This window comes from Apodemus sylvaticus, chromosome 16, assembly GCF_947179515.1.
Source record: "Apodemus sylvaticus chromosome 16, mApoSyl1.1, whole genome shotgun sequence".
NCBI classification, from domain to species: Eukaryota; Metazoa; Chordata; class Mammalia; order Rodentia; family Muridae; genus Apodemus; species Apodemus sylvaticus.
The window spans coordinates 36,848,407-36,865,050 of NC_067487.1; the positions used below are offsets into that span (position 1 = coordinate 36,848,407).

General features: G+C 42.8%; 1 protein-coding gene across 3 annotated transcripts in view; it reads right to left on the reverse strand.

Moving 5' to 3' along the window:
* Positions 1–16,644, reverse strand: part of Fyb1 (FYN binding protein 1) — a 147,235-nt gene that overhangs the window by 91,602 nt on the left and 38,989 nt on the right. For 2 of the 3 annotated variants that reach the window (XM_052159860.1, XM_052159858.1), the window contains exon 2: positions 750–1,884. In XM_052159860.1, the coding sequence (XP_052015820.1) occupies positions 750–1,884 (1,135 nt within the window). Of the gene's footprint in view, positions 1–749; positions 1,885–12,408; positions 12,614–16,644 lie in introns of those variants that run through there. The other variant, XM_052159859.1, reaches the window with a different exon arrangement.

The following is a 16,644-nucleotide window of genomic DNA, read 5'->3' on the forward strand; positions in this document are numbered from 1 at the left end:
TATTTTCTAGATGTGTATTCCTTTATAAACTGGAACAGTGCAGATATTTTTGTTTTGGAAAAGTAAAAAACAGCTAAAATATGAAGTATGGCCTCCTAAAAATCCCTGCTACTTGCCTAGTTGAGAGGCTTGGGGAATGTGATGAACAGTGTGGATATTTGAAATGATTTAGAAGAGGGTTTCAATTTTCCGACACTGTCATTTTGGCCTGGATAATTCTGTGAAGGATATGGGGGGGGCTCCTATTATATTGCAGAAAGTGGCTCTACTTACAAAATGTCACTAGTCTCATCCATTGTGACAATAAAACATGCGTCCAGACAATGTACAGATCCTCTGGCTATCAAATTTGATTCTTTCTGACTTAATCTGCTCACTCCTCTCTGACTGTCAATGGGCAGTGTGGCTTCCTCAAGTATCAGAAATGAAATACAACCAAGGGAGTAAATGCACTGGTTATCCTTAAGCAAAACCATCAGTTAAATAGGTATATGTTTTGCCTTTTGTCCCCCTAAAAAGTCAGCCCCTCCCCCCCAAGAGACTTTCTAACAGAATGCTCAACTAGACCTTGGATTTTCTACTTTCTCGGACCTCCTGCACAAAGGAAGACAATGCCAAATGAAAACTGACCCTACACTCACATGAGTATCAGTTATGCAACCGTTCCTCACTCTAAAGTTTCCCTCAGAAGCTGAAACACTCAGTGCTGAGAGCAAACCACAGTTTCCAGCCATGAGAAAAAAACTCACTGTTTGCGGAGTCAGCTTTTCGGAATCTGGTCAGGTCAACGTTGGGTGGTCTGCTGGGCTTGGACGGAGGCTGGCCCAAGACGGACAGGGGAGGCAGGGATTTCTGCTTTGGGGTTGCTGAATTCTTGTCTCCTTCCTTCTCCTGACTTTGGTTCCATGGTTTCCCCGCTGTCAGCTTGGAAGGAGCCTTAGGGAATCTGGCTGTCTCTTCCTGATTCAGTTTGTTCAGAAAGATGTTCTTTGTAATATCTGTTTTCCTATCTTCTTTTTTTTCTTCAATGTTTTTGGAGAGCCCCGGGGTCCCTCTGCTTGCTGCAGGTTTCAGAACCACTCCAGGAAAGGGCGAACTTGGTGTTCCATGGTCTTTATCCTCTGGGTCTTCCTTAGCTGGTTTGAAAGGCCCGCCCTTGGACTTGGCCCCTAGCTGTGCTGGGGATCCCTTCTGGACATTCTTAGAGGTGCTCTCCTCTTCCTGGAAGTCCTCTGTACTTAGGGACGGCTTTTGGCCAAAGGTGTGTCTGGGAAGCCTGGCTTTGGAGTCAGCGTCTTGTGCCGCTGCCATGAACTTGCTCTTAGCTCCGGCCACCTTTGACGACCCTGGCTTCAGATCGTTTTCTGGGACTGGGGGAGCAGGCCCTGGCTTTGGTCCCAGCGTCTTTAAGTCAGACTCTTGGTTCAAATTGTGAAGCCTATTCCCGGGAGGCCGTAAAACCACAGGTTTGGAATCTTCTTTGGTCAAGCTGGTGGGTTTGGGGCTTACGGGTTTCAGAAACCCCACTTTGACCTCGGGGTCTCTAGAAACAGAGTTTGGCTGTGTTCCAAATCTGGGGTTCACTCCAGTAGGTTTTAAAAATGGCGGTTTAGGCTCCTTCTCGGGCTTCTCCTCACAGGTGGGTTTCGCTGCCAAGGGTGGTTTTGTGGTCCCAAATTTAGGCATGTTGCTGGGCCCTGCGGGTGGGCTGGCATTTCCTTGGTTGTCAAATAAATTCTTTCTTGATTGTATTCCAGAAGGCGAGTTCTGTCCTGCAGCTTTGAAGGGCCTGCTGCTGCTGCTGCTGCTGGAAACCTCCTCTGTCGGATTACTACTCCCTGTGTTGAACTTCGCCATGAGGGACTTTACATCTGTTTTTCCATCCTAGGAGCACAGGGAACAAAAACCAGCTGAGAGTCAGAAATCTCACTTGCAATTTAAAATACTATACCTTCAAGGGCTTCCTGATCTGAGGCAAGAGCGCTGGGGTGCAGGGGTGCTGCTGATTGGTTGACAAGCTATTGTAACATTTAAGTTCCTCTATGGCAAAATAAGTTGTGAGCGTTTCTTGAAAAGGAAGGGCTACACGGCTAGGCTTAAACGTCTGTTGTTTGTCTTACAGGGACCCGACCATTAACTTTGAAAATGTTTCTCTGGTCTTTCCCTGTCTGCCTATCTTGTTCGATTTACTTTGACTCTGTATTTGTCTACATTTTTTGTTTCACTGGAAAACATATGGAAGTGCCTACCAAACGGATTCTCCCTCTTTTTACAGCTGAGACTCATGTGGAAACTGGACTTCAAAGTGAAAGTAGGCTCTGTAAACTCATCTGTAAACTCAGGCTATGGTGCTTTTTACCCAGCAAAGCCAAGGCTTAGCATCAGTGTGGCTGGTGAGCGCTTCCCTGTTCCTGTTGCATTTAAACTATGTGTGCTGTCAGTGAGGTGTTACAGAACATCCCAGGCCTTCTAAAAATAAATTGAGGTTTCCTTATTATTTTGAACACAGAGTGCTGCGGTGTGACCGTATGCAGACGAACAGGCTATGAGGTAGACCCACACAGGTCAGCACAGGCAGAGCAACAGGCCAGCAGCAGGGACTGCCTGGGAAGTCTCGTTTTCCAGATCTTTCTTTCTCTCCATCTTGTTTCTTCCATAATGACTTTTATTAGTCTTCTGAGAGGTCCTGCTGCCTCACCTGCCTTCCTCATAAGAATTAGGCATTATGCAGTGAAGGTGGCACACAGTCACCTTTTGTTGTTGTTGTTAATATAGTCCAGTTTAACCTGGGAGAATTAATGGTGTATTTGTCCTTTCTTTCAAAAACAAGGATGAGCTAGGGATGAGGCTCAGCTGAGATAGATAGATAGAGAGAGAGAGTTAGAGACAGAGACACAGAGACACAGAGAGACAGAGACACAGAGAGACCAAACCTGCCTAGCATCTAGGCAATTACACTTGCAATAGATAAAGATGCTTGAGTCTGATTCACCCCTATCCTTGAGAGCTTTCACTGGAAAGGAAGGAGCAACAAGTTCCTCTGTGAGGAACACACACACACACACACACACACACACACACACACACAGCCCTGTCTCATATGCTTCTTAGCACTCAACAAATCAGGTTGGTGGCATACTCTGTAATGCCAGGATTTAGGAGGTAGAGACAGGAAGATCAGAAGTTTATAAAGGAAGGTTAAGGTTATCCTTGGCTACACAGCAAGTTTGAGACAAGTCTGGGCTACAAGAGATCCTGCCTCAAAAAAAAAAGGATTAAAAAGCAGGAAAAACGTCTAGGTACATCAGTACAGGGCTCTAAAGCTTGATGAGAAAAATAAGAAATATGAGATGGTAGACAGAAGATGTAGCTTAGTGATACAGCAGGAGCTCAGCATGGGCAAGACACACACACACACACACACACACACACACACACACACACACACAAATTTTCTTTCTGGTTAGAAGGAAGTTTGTTTCTGAGAAGGAAAATTTTGATTGTCTTTTCTCTCACAGTGGTATTCTTTTATATTCTTTATGTATAGCTTCTTTTAGGTTATACAATAAGGTGGACTAGGAAAGGGATTAAGATCCTAGGCTTGGGAGCAAGGCAGCAGGGGGTATTAATGTGTTATCACTGCAAACAATGTCTAGGCGCTGCTCTTGGGCAGGCACGTGCATCCAGCAGCAGAGGACGTTGGCACATCTGATGGCTTCCTGTTTTTGTATAAAGAAGAAACCTTAGTGATCGCCTCTTCTCTCTCCTCAGAGCACTGCTGGGAAAAAGTCTCACACCCTGCAGTAGCGACACATCCCAGGGGAAAACCCTCAAAATGTCCCTGGCTGTGGTCAAGCACTATGCCTAATTTTAGTTCCCAAAATATGGAAGCTGTGGATTAAGGATGGAAACTTTAGTCTTGGCTGCTAATCCAGATCCGGGAGAGCCTGCGAGCGGCTGAGCTAAAGGCGCAGGCCTTGGCGTTGCTGACAGGGGCTCAAGCCTCGGCGTTGCCACCTCGTAGCATGGCGTCTTGCAAGTTACTGAGCTTTCCCTGTCTGCTTCCTTCATCTCTGAAACCAGAACTGGAACTCCATTTCTCACTGGAGTTTTGTTTTGTTTTGTTTCTGATAAATATTAAATGGGTCACTATTTAGCTAAAGTACTTAGGAAGCACAAGGCGTTGGCTTTGGTCCTTAGCTCCAAACAAATAGTGTCAAACTAAAAGGATCAAGAGTCGGATGTCACACATGTGCAGCGATTTTTCTGCCATCACAATTATTTCTAATTCATTCATAATATATCATCTTTTTCCAGACAGATAAAAATTGAAATTATTTACATTTAATGTCTCTGTGAACAAACACACTTGCAAATTACACTTGCAATAGGATAAAGATGCTTGAGTCTGATTCACCCCTATCCTTGAGAGTTTTCACTGGGAAGGAAGGAGCAACAAGTTCCTTTGTGAGGAACACAGACACACACACACACACACACACACTCATGCACATGCACACACATGCACATACACACATGCATGCATGTACACACACACAAATATCTTCCACACAGATCTACCTTTCCACCTTCTGTTTCCACTTAAAAATTGACCACCAGTCCCCAAAAGCTCAAAATCAAACCAAAACCCGAACAAACCGGAAGCCCTTGCTTCTGAACTTTGCTTTCTTCCAGCAACCATGTGGATTGTATGATTCCTGTAAAACTCAGGTTGTTAAATATTATCCATGTGAGCTCTGATTTTTTTTTTCCACTTTGCCTAGAGAGATGTTTATTATTTTCAGGACCTTCCTTATCCCCACTACCCCAAAAATCTCACTATATCTCCCTGGCTGCCTAGAACTCGAAATGTATACCAGCCAGGCTTTGAACTCACAGTGCTCATCCTACCGCCCCCCACCCCCCAATGTGCAGGGATTACAGACGTCCCACTTCTCTCTTCATCCAAACTTTTAGCCATGTCCAGTTTAGCTGAGCTCTGTCCTGCCTGACGAGTGCTAGGGATCCTATCCAATCCAGAGCTTCGCGTCGATGGCCCTTCCACTGAGCTACAGTCCCGGCCTATTTATTTTAAGATGCATTTCCTAGTCTTGACAACTCCAGAATTTTAGGTTTTAGGTAACCAACATTTCATACCAAGTTACCTGAATTTCTCTTTGTAAGTCATGAGAAGGGATTTTTTTGTTGTTGTTTTTAGTGGATACATGCCTCCACTTTACTGTGACTGAACACTTAACAAGGGGTGACTTGAGGGTGAAGAACTTATTTTGGCTCATGGTTTGGCGATACAGCTCTTTCTCTAGTAGTGTGCTGCACTTTTGAATAAAATGTGTTCTCTAGCATTTATATGCTACTAGGTATGTATCTTCTGAGCTGAGTTCTTACCCTTTTCTGTGTCATATCATTGATAAATATTTGAACAGAGTGGGATAAAAAGCTTTTACCAGAGATGGATTTTGAAATTTCCTGTTGTTTAAAGTCATTTGCTTGTTTTCAGCCTTAGGTATCGAATCAGAGAAATTGTGAGGGTGAGCCCAGTGCTCCACTACAAAGCCACATTCTGAGTGCTTGTGAATATTTTAAAGTACAAAAGAAAGAAAAGATTCATGATGGGTAGCTAATGAAGATCTAAAGAAATCTGGAAGCTCAGTTTTGATCTTGGCAAGGTGTGTTCATCGTTCTTGCAATTAAAGCAATGGGAGAATGAATCATTTTGGTGGGTGTTATTGTTCTTTCCTGGGCAAAACATAAAAGAAAAGAAAATGTCTTCATGTGATGGTCTATAATGTGTTTACTCCCCAGGGAGTATAAGTCAATAATAATTCATGCAATTTTTAAAGAAGTTTGTTGATAAATGTTTGGCTTGTTGGTTTAACTGGTATACAGACACACTTGTTCTGAATCGCTGTCTCTTCTCATTGAGTACTGTTCATTTCTACTTCTGTCACTATTGCCCATATTAGGACCACAGGTACAGTGACATCACAGGATACCATAAATCTGCGAAGGGCCCATGTTTAAAGAAAAACCATCGTAGGAAGCTGGTCCCTAGTCATTTCCAAGGCTTAACTGATCATCTATGAGAAGCAGGAAATGGTAGGATTGAATAGGATAGGAGGCCCAGCTTCTGTGCTGGTGATGGTGAAGTCACCCAAATATATGAACCACTCTGCCAGGGACTGGCCAAAACACATGGTGGAACACAGAGGAAACGGAAAGTCTTCTTCAACCTGGAAAGGTCTTTGATCTTGAAGTAGATAGTAACTCAATAAAAATGTAATGAATTCAAGATCAAACTAACAGAGAAATAGCTTTCAGCCATAGTGGTTTGCTTCTTAGAAGAAAGACCATGATAGACACACTTTGTACAACCAAGCCCTTTTCCCTTCTCAACAAGTATGCACAGGCACCCATGCCCAACACACACACACACACACACACACACACACACACACACACACACACATACGTACATGTGCATGCATGCTCACACACATGTATGCTCGCACACACGTGCACAAAAAGGAATGCTATCTCCTTGAATGTATTTCATCCATTTTGTCCGATATACTTGGAATAAGGAGGTGTTTTTATCTCAAATATTCTCAAATCGTATTATTAGAAATTGTATAACAAAGTTATAGAGTTAGGATTAATGGAAGATTAAAATATAATACTTTCAACAAAATCTTAATTGAATACAAAGATGGCAAGTCTCCTCAGAAAACAGCAGACTTGCAATGAGCTTTAAGGCACTGCACTAACATTTGGCTAATTATAATTTGCATATTTAGTGTGTACACTGTCTACTTGGTGAGATGTATTTTCCTTTCCCTCTTTAGGAACATGTCTCCTTTCATGCAAACATTCCAACTTCAGGCCTGGAACTTTCTCCCACAATATATGTTCACCGGCTAATGGACTGAATTTACTTGAATTTCTCTGTGTACAGATCACAGAGTGGTTGGGAAATGATTTCTTCACCACTTTGGTTGACCTCAGCCATGAATCCACTCTGAGCTCTCGATTCCATTGCAAAAGGGCTGTAGTGGGTTCCAATCAGCTGAGCCTCTGAGACTGGAGTGAGTAGAGGCCTCTTTCTCAACAGGATGTGGGAACTTGCCTCTCACCACAAACTTAAGCTCCCGAGGGCAGGAGCCTACTGCCTCAGAGGGCAGGGCATGGGTGGCAGAAACCTCAGTGATAGCCTGAATAATGACAATCCTTTTTGACATATGAAGATGGGATAATTTTGTGATATCCCACTAGCCAGCAATACCCTATACCCTATGGCTTACACTCTGAGGTAAAATGTCCCCTGAACATAACCTGGCAGCTGTGGGCTCTCCCAGGAAATATGCACTTGTCTACTTTCCCATGGCAGGCTGGCTGTCATGTATAGGCAGAAAATTCCTGTGGGCATTACATCATAGCATTAGCTCTAATGCTGCTCCATGCACTCTGCTATCCAGAACCCTCTGCTATCCAGAACCCTCTGCTATCTAGAACCCTTTCCTTGTTTCTACCACGTAAATGGAGGGAGAGGAAGCAAGAGCATTTAGTAACATATGAAAGTTCAGATGCTGACAACACAGCTCCTGAGTGCCTTGCGTTCTCCTGGTATATCAACCAGTAGGATATCTGTGCCCTTCCTCAAAGACTTGGAGCTTGGAAATCCCTATCATTCTCCAAATTAAAACTGGAAGACCATGAATATTGCTATTCTATCAAATACTTCTGCACACTTTCTTTTCCTTGTCATGACTTCCAAAGTCTTGTGCATAAAAAGTGGAGGAATTAACCGTAAGTTTCCAGGTGCTTCTGATATCTTTCATAATATTAGTTCTTAACATCTTGATGTAAATAGAGATGGGATGCAGAGTACATGGAGGATGATGGTGTAGATTCTATAGAACAATGAACAATCTTCAAATTGCTTCTTTTGCTTTTGTAATTATGTAATTATTTGTGTGTGTGTGTGTGTGTGTGTGTGTGTGTGTGTGTAAACAAAAGGATGATATATATTACAGCAAATTTAGGCTACATCTGCTTAAGGTCTTTAAAGTTCCTTTAGCTTACATCATAAAAGTGTATGAAATTAAAGATTATTTTTGAAGAATTTACATTCCCAACTTTTTTGCTCATAGATAACTGTAAAGTTTTCATACATGTGCTGTTTGTTGCTGACTTGGTTCTTGGGAGATTACTGTTTGTTGTACAATGGAGGATGAGTTCTTCCATTTTTTTCTGGTCCCTCCAATTATCTTAGCTTCCAATTGCTCTTTTTTGTGGTTGCTCTCTCAAAATAACAACAGAAAATTCATTGTGCTAAATATATATATAAATCCTGTCGACTGAGAAACTCCTCGATAAGGAGAAAAGACGCTTTGCCCCTCCTACCTCCTCAGCTTCTAGATTACTCCCAACACCCACAAGCGCACCGACATATGATCGCAGACATGGAGTTCTTTTAATCATCTGAAAAAAAAAACCTAAAAATTCAAAGAATATGGGGAGCTAGAGGGATGGGGCATCTGTGGGGTTTTCTAGAGACTTCCTTCCCAGTGTGTGAAAAGATCTGAGACAAGAGATCTGCCCAGATGGTGACAACTGAGACCAGTGGCAGCTGCTTCTCAATGAGGGGTTTGGAGTTCTAAGAAAAGTAAAAAACAAAACAAAAACAAACAAAAAACCAAAAACAAAAAAACAGATATTAAGTGAAGGACATAGAAGGTTCCAGAACAGAAGCAGATAGCTTTTTCAACTATTACTCTCTAGAGTGTGACAGTGCAGGTACGTCTAATTCATCTTCTACCTTCCTTCCAGACCCCTTCCCTTCCCTTCCCTTCCCTTCCTTTTTTCCCCCTTCCCTTCCCACTCTGACCCTTGAAGGATGCACATGCAATGTTTAGTGTCAACTTTCAATGATGCGATCACTTGATTGCTCCATGCACTAACTGCTCTTCCAGGGGTCCCGAGTTCAATTTCTGGCAACCACATGGTGGCTCACAACCATCTATAGTGGGATCTGATGCCCTCTTCTGGTGAGTCTGAAGACAGCTACAGTGTACATAAAACAAATTATTCCTTAAAGAAAAAAAGTATGGAGTTTGTATGAACCAACTGCTTTTGGAAGGTGCCTGAGCAAGAGGACCTCAATGGTCTGATGGGATAAAGTGAGAAAGGACACTCTCTTTCAAGAAAGTCTCTTGAGGGAAGGAGCCATTGGAAACTGGCTAGGTCTGATGCCAACGTAACAACTGACTTCCTTCTGTTGTTACAATCCACAGTTTGTGATATGTTGTAACAGAAGTCACTAGAAACTGAAACATGTACTCTCAACTGAAACACCTTATGCTAGATTTCTATGAGGGTCCAAGTGCTTCCCTGGACAAGGTTTAGAGACAATAAAGATTCTTAATATGGTTACATCACAGGGTAACCATTTGTTGCTCTTCCCGCTACTCCCCCCACCCCCAGCCTCCAGTTGCATTGGGTGATTAGAATGGAGAAGTCTTGGTGATATTTACCCTGCCCAAGCAAGGCCATATGTTGTTTTGACCTGTTCCTAGCAGGTGATTATCTGAGTGAGTCACTTAAACTGTATTGTTGCTGCAACGAAATACCTGAAGGAAAAAAGCAACTCACGGGAAGAAGGAACATTTTGTTTTGGCTTATAGTTGTTGAAGATACAGTCTACTGGGGCTAAGAAGCTATGGTGTGGCAGGGGCATGAGGCATCTGGTCATATAACATCTACAGCCAGGAAGGACTGATGGTACTCAGATCAGCCCCTCCCTCCTCTTTTAGTGACCTGAGAACCCAGCCCATAGCATCATCCCATTTGAATTCTGGTTAATTGTCCTAATCAGACAACCCCTCCTAGACATGTTTCCATGGTGATTCTGAATCCTGTCGAGTTGACAGCTAAGACAAACCATCACAGGAAGTATAATATGCTGAGCTCATATATAGCCTCATAATGTTCCTGGTTTTTGGTTTGTGGAGCTAGATTGGTTAGCGGAGCTACAGTAACAAGGTGAGCTTGAGGCTTTCCACATTACCATAAAATCCCCAGATTAGCTTCTAATTGGAAAATATCTTTTGGCTTCTACAGCTCCCTGCTGCCTTTCCACCTCTTATCTGGACACATACTTGATTTGTTCTAATGGTTAATGCAGGGCTGATTCCAACGCCTCCTCTTGTACCCAGCAACTGTACAGTAGTTAGAAATAGGCTCAGCCCTAAGCTTTAGTAACAAGAAAACATGTCAAACTGGGCTTTATGGATAAACCAGTTTAATTGGTGACCCTAGTATAGAGTCACGGTGTCTGAGAAAGAGACAGAGCCTTAAACACTGGGCAGTTTATATATAAAAAAATACCCCACATTTTTACAGGAAAGAAGCAGGGTAAGGGATTTGTCCAGATGACCTATCAGACCCAACTCTGGGTCTATCTTGCACTCCTTACTGTGTTATCGGTAGCTGCGTTGACATTAGCTGTTGGATCACAGATAACCTATGCCATCCCAGAAAAATTTTGGGTGTCACTTAATAAACGCTGAGCTCAATGCCCATTTTTACAGATAAATAAAGCCAAAGCACAGACATTTCCTTCATTTACCCACTGCTCACAGCGAGCACATGGTTGAATATAAAGCAAACTTACTTCTTCATGTTGAAGCTACAATCCTACCCCAAACCTCAGGGGCCAGAGAGCCTAAACCTTCTAAGAACACAGAGTTTATTTCCACTGTGTTCTTGTGCTTTGTAACGTTTCCTCAAAGGCAGCCCCTGGAATGACCTCAGACAAATTCATAGCTCTGGCACATCCCAGAACTGCCCTGTGTTGATAACTTGTGATGCCAAGTGGGATGCTACAAACTGTCATCCAAGCTGCTGAGAACTTCCCAACCACAAGGTGAACTTTTCTTTCTTTGGGCCACTAGATGTCAGTATAACCACTCTGTGAGGCAGCGCTTACTTTCAAGACTAACATTTCCCCAGATATTACTCTGAAGGGAAGTGGAGGGGGAAGGGAAGGGGGGAGGGAATAAGACCCCAATGGGTGTTAAAGAGATGGAGATGACAGGGAGGTAGAATTGAATCTGTGGAAATGAAGTCTTCCCCAGCCTTTCTTCCCTGTTTTGACGTAGGAGACCAGGCTTTTCTCATAGCATTTCTGGAACTTGCTACAAGCCCTTGGCTATCAGTAGTTGCTTGGTGTAGAAAGTTTTAGCGATGGGATTGTGTTGGAAAGAACAACTTCATCTCTTTCCCCTTCACCTCTTGTTATTTGTTGCTAGTTTCTTGGGGCATTAGACTCACTGACATCTGTGTCTGATCTTACACATGTATGTGTTGGTCTATGTATATCTGTTCAGTAAGTTCCCTTCCTAGCAGGAAGACAAAGGTTATATTTAGTTATGATTTCTGCTTATGGGACTGCACACACTTTTTTCTCTATATGAATTTGTCTGGACCTGGTGCCAATATATTTCATATAGGAAGTACAAGTAATTTAGAGTTATGCATTAGTACTTAATACACAACTTTATCTCCACAACAAATGTTTGAGGCCAGTACTATTATAGTCATTTGCAAAGAAGGAAGCTTAGAGACATTATATGGCTCTTTCAGAGTTATACACTAGACAGGAGGTAGAGGTCAAGGTCCATTCTTTTAATGACTTCAATATAAATATAGTAAAAGAAAGAGGAAAAAAAAAACCAGTCTTACACTCTTCCAAAGTAGCCCACAGCAGTGCATACGACAGGACCAAAGTTTGCAACTCAAATCTGTGGTTACTAAGCACTCTCAACAGTCTTCCTTGGCTGCCTTATAGCTGTTTGTCATCATCTGTACAGTTTTTTAAGGCCTCCTTGGAGAATGAGGGCCAATGGGTGTGGCCTCTTGCCTTTGTCACTGTGGGACTCTCACAGAAACCCTATGCCCTGCCATATCTTAAAGTCTGAATGAGACTGAATGTAGCTCTCCCCGAGCCCCATTGTCATGGCAAACACACCTTTGTTAAGAGGCAGAATGAGGAAAGTCCCTGATACCCAGCTCTGCAGGCGGTAGGGCCGTGCCTTAGCACCAGAGGCATGTGCAAGACCAGAGGTTTCAAGCAAGGCACTAGAGGCCTGCAAACGCAAGTGATAGACATGTTCCTGGCTGCACTGACTGAGATGAGGCTGAGAGTTAGCATCTTATGTCCACCTCCTCTGCTGCTTTCCAACAGAGCATGAGCCTTTCCAACAGAGCATGCGCCTTTCGCTCACTTACTCAGCGGAACAGTCTGTCCTGCCAGGATTTGGAGGCAGCATTATTCCCTGCTGAAAACTCTTTACATGAATGTGAAAGAAGAGACCTGGGCATAGTTGTTACCTGGTCGCTGCAGAAGAAGGTAGAAAGATGGAGAGGCTCATTTAGTGCATCTTCCTGGGGCCCATGCCTTGGATTTCCTTACTTTAGCTGCTGTTTCTATCCTGCATGCAAACTCCAAGAATCGTGGCATATTCCGATGCCTGTCAGGGCTTTGTGTAGGGGAATGGTTGAATGAGCTGCCCCTTCTTCCCTGTGCCAGGCTGACATACACAAAAACAGCTCAATTATGGCCTCAGGATATTGAGCAAGAAGGGGGAAAAGAAGGGAACTAAAAAGTGTCTGTTCAGCCTGTTTACTTCTGCTCTCATTCTCCCCAAGCATGTGATATGCAAACAAGCCAAGCCAGAATTCTACCAGCCACCATTATATACGAGGGCCGAAACTTGTGAGGACTTGGGTTCCAAGATCTGTCTGTACACTCGGAGCTGTCACCTTACAGTGGAGGCCAAGTTTCTACGTGATTGGGAAAGTCCCGTCACTCAGTGTGTGCAATACTTGGGGGGCTAAGTCTGCTTGTGGTCTAGAGATGAAGGGAGGTGCCTGTGGGTGGTATATGTGCCGGAGAGCCCCATGGACCCACTTCAATGTTCTTGTGAGACTCTTCTTCAAACTCCGGGGAAGACAAGGTACTAGAGACAGTTCACGTTAAGAAACAACAGCTAGGATTTTAGCAAGTTTTACTTAATTTCTCTCTTCCTTCATAACGCTAAAGACCACCGTTGTAAGTCAAGTACTATCCCCGGCCCAGCAAAGTGAACAAGGCAAGATGACCTTGTAGAAGTCATACTAGAGATGCCCACTGTCCTCCCAGGAAGATCTGCCCTTCATAGAACAGTGAACTACAGCCCACTTGCCATCTCTTGCCAGTGGCCTATTCCAGACAGCTCTCAGATCAAGAAAGTCTTATATTTTGATAAGGGACAAACAAAAGAAGTTAGTATGAACCTTAGCTCCTCCCTCTGCGTTCCCCACCAGCTGTCAAACAGGATCCCCCTCTTCCTTCCTTTCTTCCTTCCTTTCTTTTTTTTGTGTCCATGTTGATTTTGTCTTTTTTGGGGGGAGGGGGTGAGACAAGGTTTCTCCCTGACTCTTCTGGAACTCACTCTGTAGACTAGGTTGGCCTTGAACTCAGAAATCCACCTGCCTCTGCATCCCAAGTGCTGGGATTAAAGGTGTATGACACCACTGCCCCCTCTTTTTCTTTCTAAGGAAACTGAAAGTACACTCATGGGGCTGAAGTCCATCCTTCCATAGGGCTCCTTTGAGGATCTTTACCCTCACAGCACTTCCTTTTGGTTGGAGTTTTGACATCTTCTAGGATGTAGCAGTCTGAGAATGCTTTTTATTTGTGTAGTAGCTATGGCAAAGGGACAATGTTTTCCCTGTAAGTCTTTCAGGATAACATATTGCCCTATCATTTCCTCCTTCATCTGGAGCAGTGGGTTTTTTTCAGCTTTCCTAATGCTGCAGCCCTTTAATACAGTTCCTCATAGTATGGCGACTCCTGATCATAAAATTATTTTCTTTGCAATTTTGTAGCTGTAATCTTGCTACTGTTATGAATCATAATTTAATTATCTGATATGCAGGATATTTGATATGTGGGGTTGCAACTCACAGGTTGAGAACCACTGAGCTAGGGGCAAGAAGACACACCATAAAGAATGTATTTTTTTTTTTTTTGGTCACTTTGAATCCTTCTTGAGATAGTGTTAACTGAAGAATCAGAAAGAATTGCTTGTATTCATGTCTTAAAAGAAACTGATAGGCTGGGGGAAGGCCTCAGTGGGGAAAGTGCTTATCATGCAAGCGTGAGGAGTTAACTTTGAATCCTAGGAACTCAGATAAAGTCCGGTGGCAGCATCTATTGTAACCATGGTGCAAGATAGGAAGCTCATAGTCCTGCTGTACAGACAGAGCTGCATACAGTGCTCACCACAGAAGAGACCATGTCGCAAACAAGGTGCCAGTGAACGCGCTCCTGCATGCTTTCTCACACACACATTGCACTGCTCCCTGTCTCTTCTCTCTCTCTCTCTCTCTCTCTCTCTCTCTCTCTCTCTCTCTCTCTCTCTCTCTCACACACACACACACACACAGAACACTCACACAATAATTTTAAGAAGAAAGTGATATATAACATTTTCATTATTCTTGTGCACCTTCCCAGTAAAAGCTTTTGTAAATCACAGGAAACCTGAACAGTTAAATAGAAATAAAATCACTCAAAGTTTCTTTCTTTCTTCCTTTCTTCCTTTCTTCCTTTCTTCCTTCCTTTCTTCCTTCCTTCTTCCTTCCTTCCTTCCTTCCTTCCTTCCTTCCTTTCTTTCTTTCTTTCTTTCTTTCTTTCTTTCTTTCTTTCTTTCTTTCTTTCTTTCTTTCTTTCTTTCTTTCTTTCTTCCTTTCTTCCTTCCTTCCTTTCTTTCTTTCTTTCTTCCTTTCTTCCTTCCTTCCTTTCTTTCTTCCTTCCTTCCTTCCTTCCTTCCTTTCTTTCTTTCTTTCTTTCTTTCTTTCTTTCTTTCTTTCTTTCTTTCTTTCTTTCTTTCTTTCTCTCTCTCTCTCTCTCTTTCTCTCTCTCTCTCTCTTTCTTTCTTTCTTTCTTTCTTTCTTTCTTTCTTTCTTTCTTTCTTTCTCTCTCTCTCTTTCTTTCTCTCTCTCTCCTTCTTTCTTTCTTTCTTTCTTTCTTTCTTTCTTTCTTTCTTTCTTTCTTTCTTTCTTTCTTTCTTTCTTTCTTTCTTTCTTTCTTTCCAAGTCAAATATGGTGTTCTGGTGCTGGTGGCTACATTAGTTCTGCTGGCATTTAAAGTCCCAATGGATATGTTTGGGAATGAAAATCAGTTGGCCAAGAGTCTGTCTTCAACACAGTCCTAATAGCTTCCTTTGTACCAGGGATCTAAGTGCAGTTAGATAGCACTGGGCTCCCTTCTACCTGCTCAGCAAAGAAGTGAATTCAGCAGCAGGGCCACACCCTTCCACCACCAAAACTGACGTGGAACAGATGAAGTCCAAATGAATGGATGTCTCAGTGAAAGCTTGTGATGCCTGCATGATGGTCAAGAGCTTTGTGAACCACGTATGTCCAGATCACCATCCATCAAAGGAAGATATCCCTCCGCCGAGCTTACTTTCTGTGGTGTTAGGGCTGCGTGGTACCCAGACCCACTGGTGATGGAGATGAGAGTGGGCTATGTAGGAGTGGAGAGAAGACATGGAGTCTGCTGATTTTCTTTGGCTTTTGTGGCCACTTCCTCTTCCTTACCTCAAGACTTCTGCACAGAGAGAAACATCACAAGACACACCATGCAGGATTGGCGCCGCTGTAATGTGGGAAAAAAACTAAAACAACTCCCCAAAAAAGCCAGTGGCTTTTCTCTGCTGTATTTTGCCCTTTTAACCTCAAAATTATTCTTCTCATATCTTTTTTCTGTTTTTAAACTCTCTGGCTTAGTTAGAGTTTCCACCTCTGAGCTTCTAAGGATCCTAGAGATACATTTACATTGGAGAATAAGACTTAAAAAAACCTCCAGTGCTCGGGGTGGAGAGAGTGCTCAGTGTTTAAGGACACTGGTTGTTTTTCTGAGGAACGGAGTTCAGCTCTCATCACCCATACAGTGGTTCACAATCTGCTGTACCTCCAATTCCTGTGGATTTTAATGCCCTCTTCTGTTCTCCATGGGTACTGCACACAGTTGAGGTACATAGATATCCAAATATTAACAACAACAACAAAATCAACATGGACACAAAAAGGCTCATGAGGTCTCAATCCTTCGTTAAAATGTAAAGGCAACTAAGGAATACAGAATTCAGGAGAGATACTCTTTCCCAGGGAAAAACACACAGACTGGTTAGGCAATAGCAAATGTCAGCCCCAAAGAATATACATATAAGTAACATTATACAGATCGAGCAGGTTGTATTTATGAATTTAGAAATATATATCTAAGTACCAACAGTGAAAATAAAAGAGGCTATGAATCTGAATAGGAATGGGAGGGGGAAACACGGAGGGGTTTGATATCTAATTATGATTCCCCCACGCACATGGTTTAGCTTGGTTTATATAGCGTTTTTCTTTTCACAAAAAAAGTGTACAATTTGATGACTATGGTATTTGATAGAAAACATAAGGAAAAAAAGATTTTAAATGTTTAAAATAGAAGATTTGAGAACTGTCACAGTTTCTTCATTCTTGATGAATGTCTTGACCAGATTTTTTTTTTTTAAGTAGTGAAA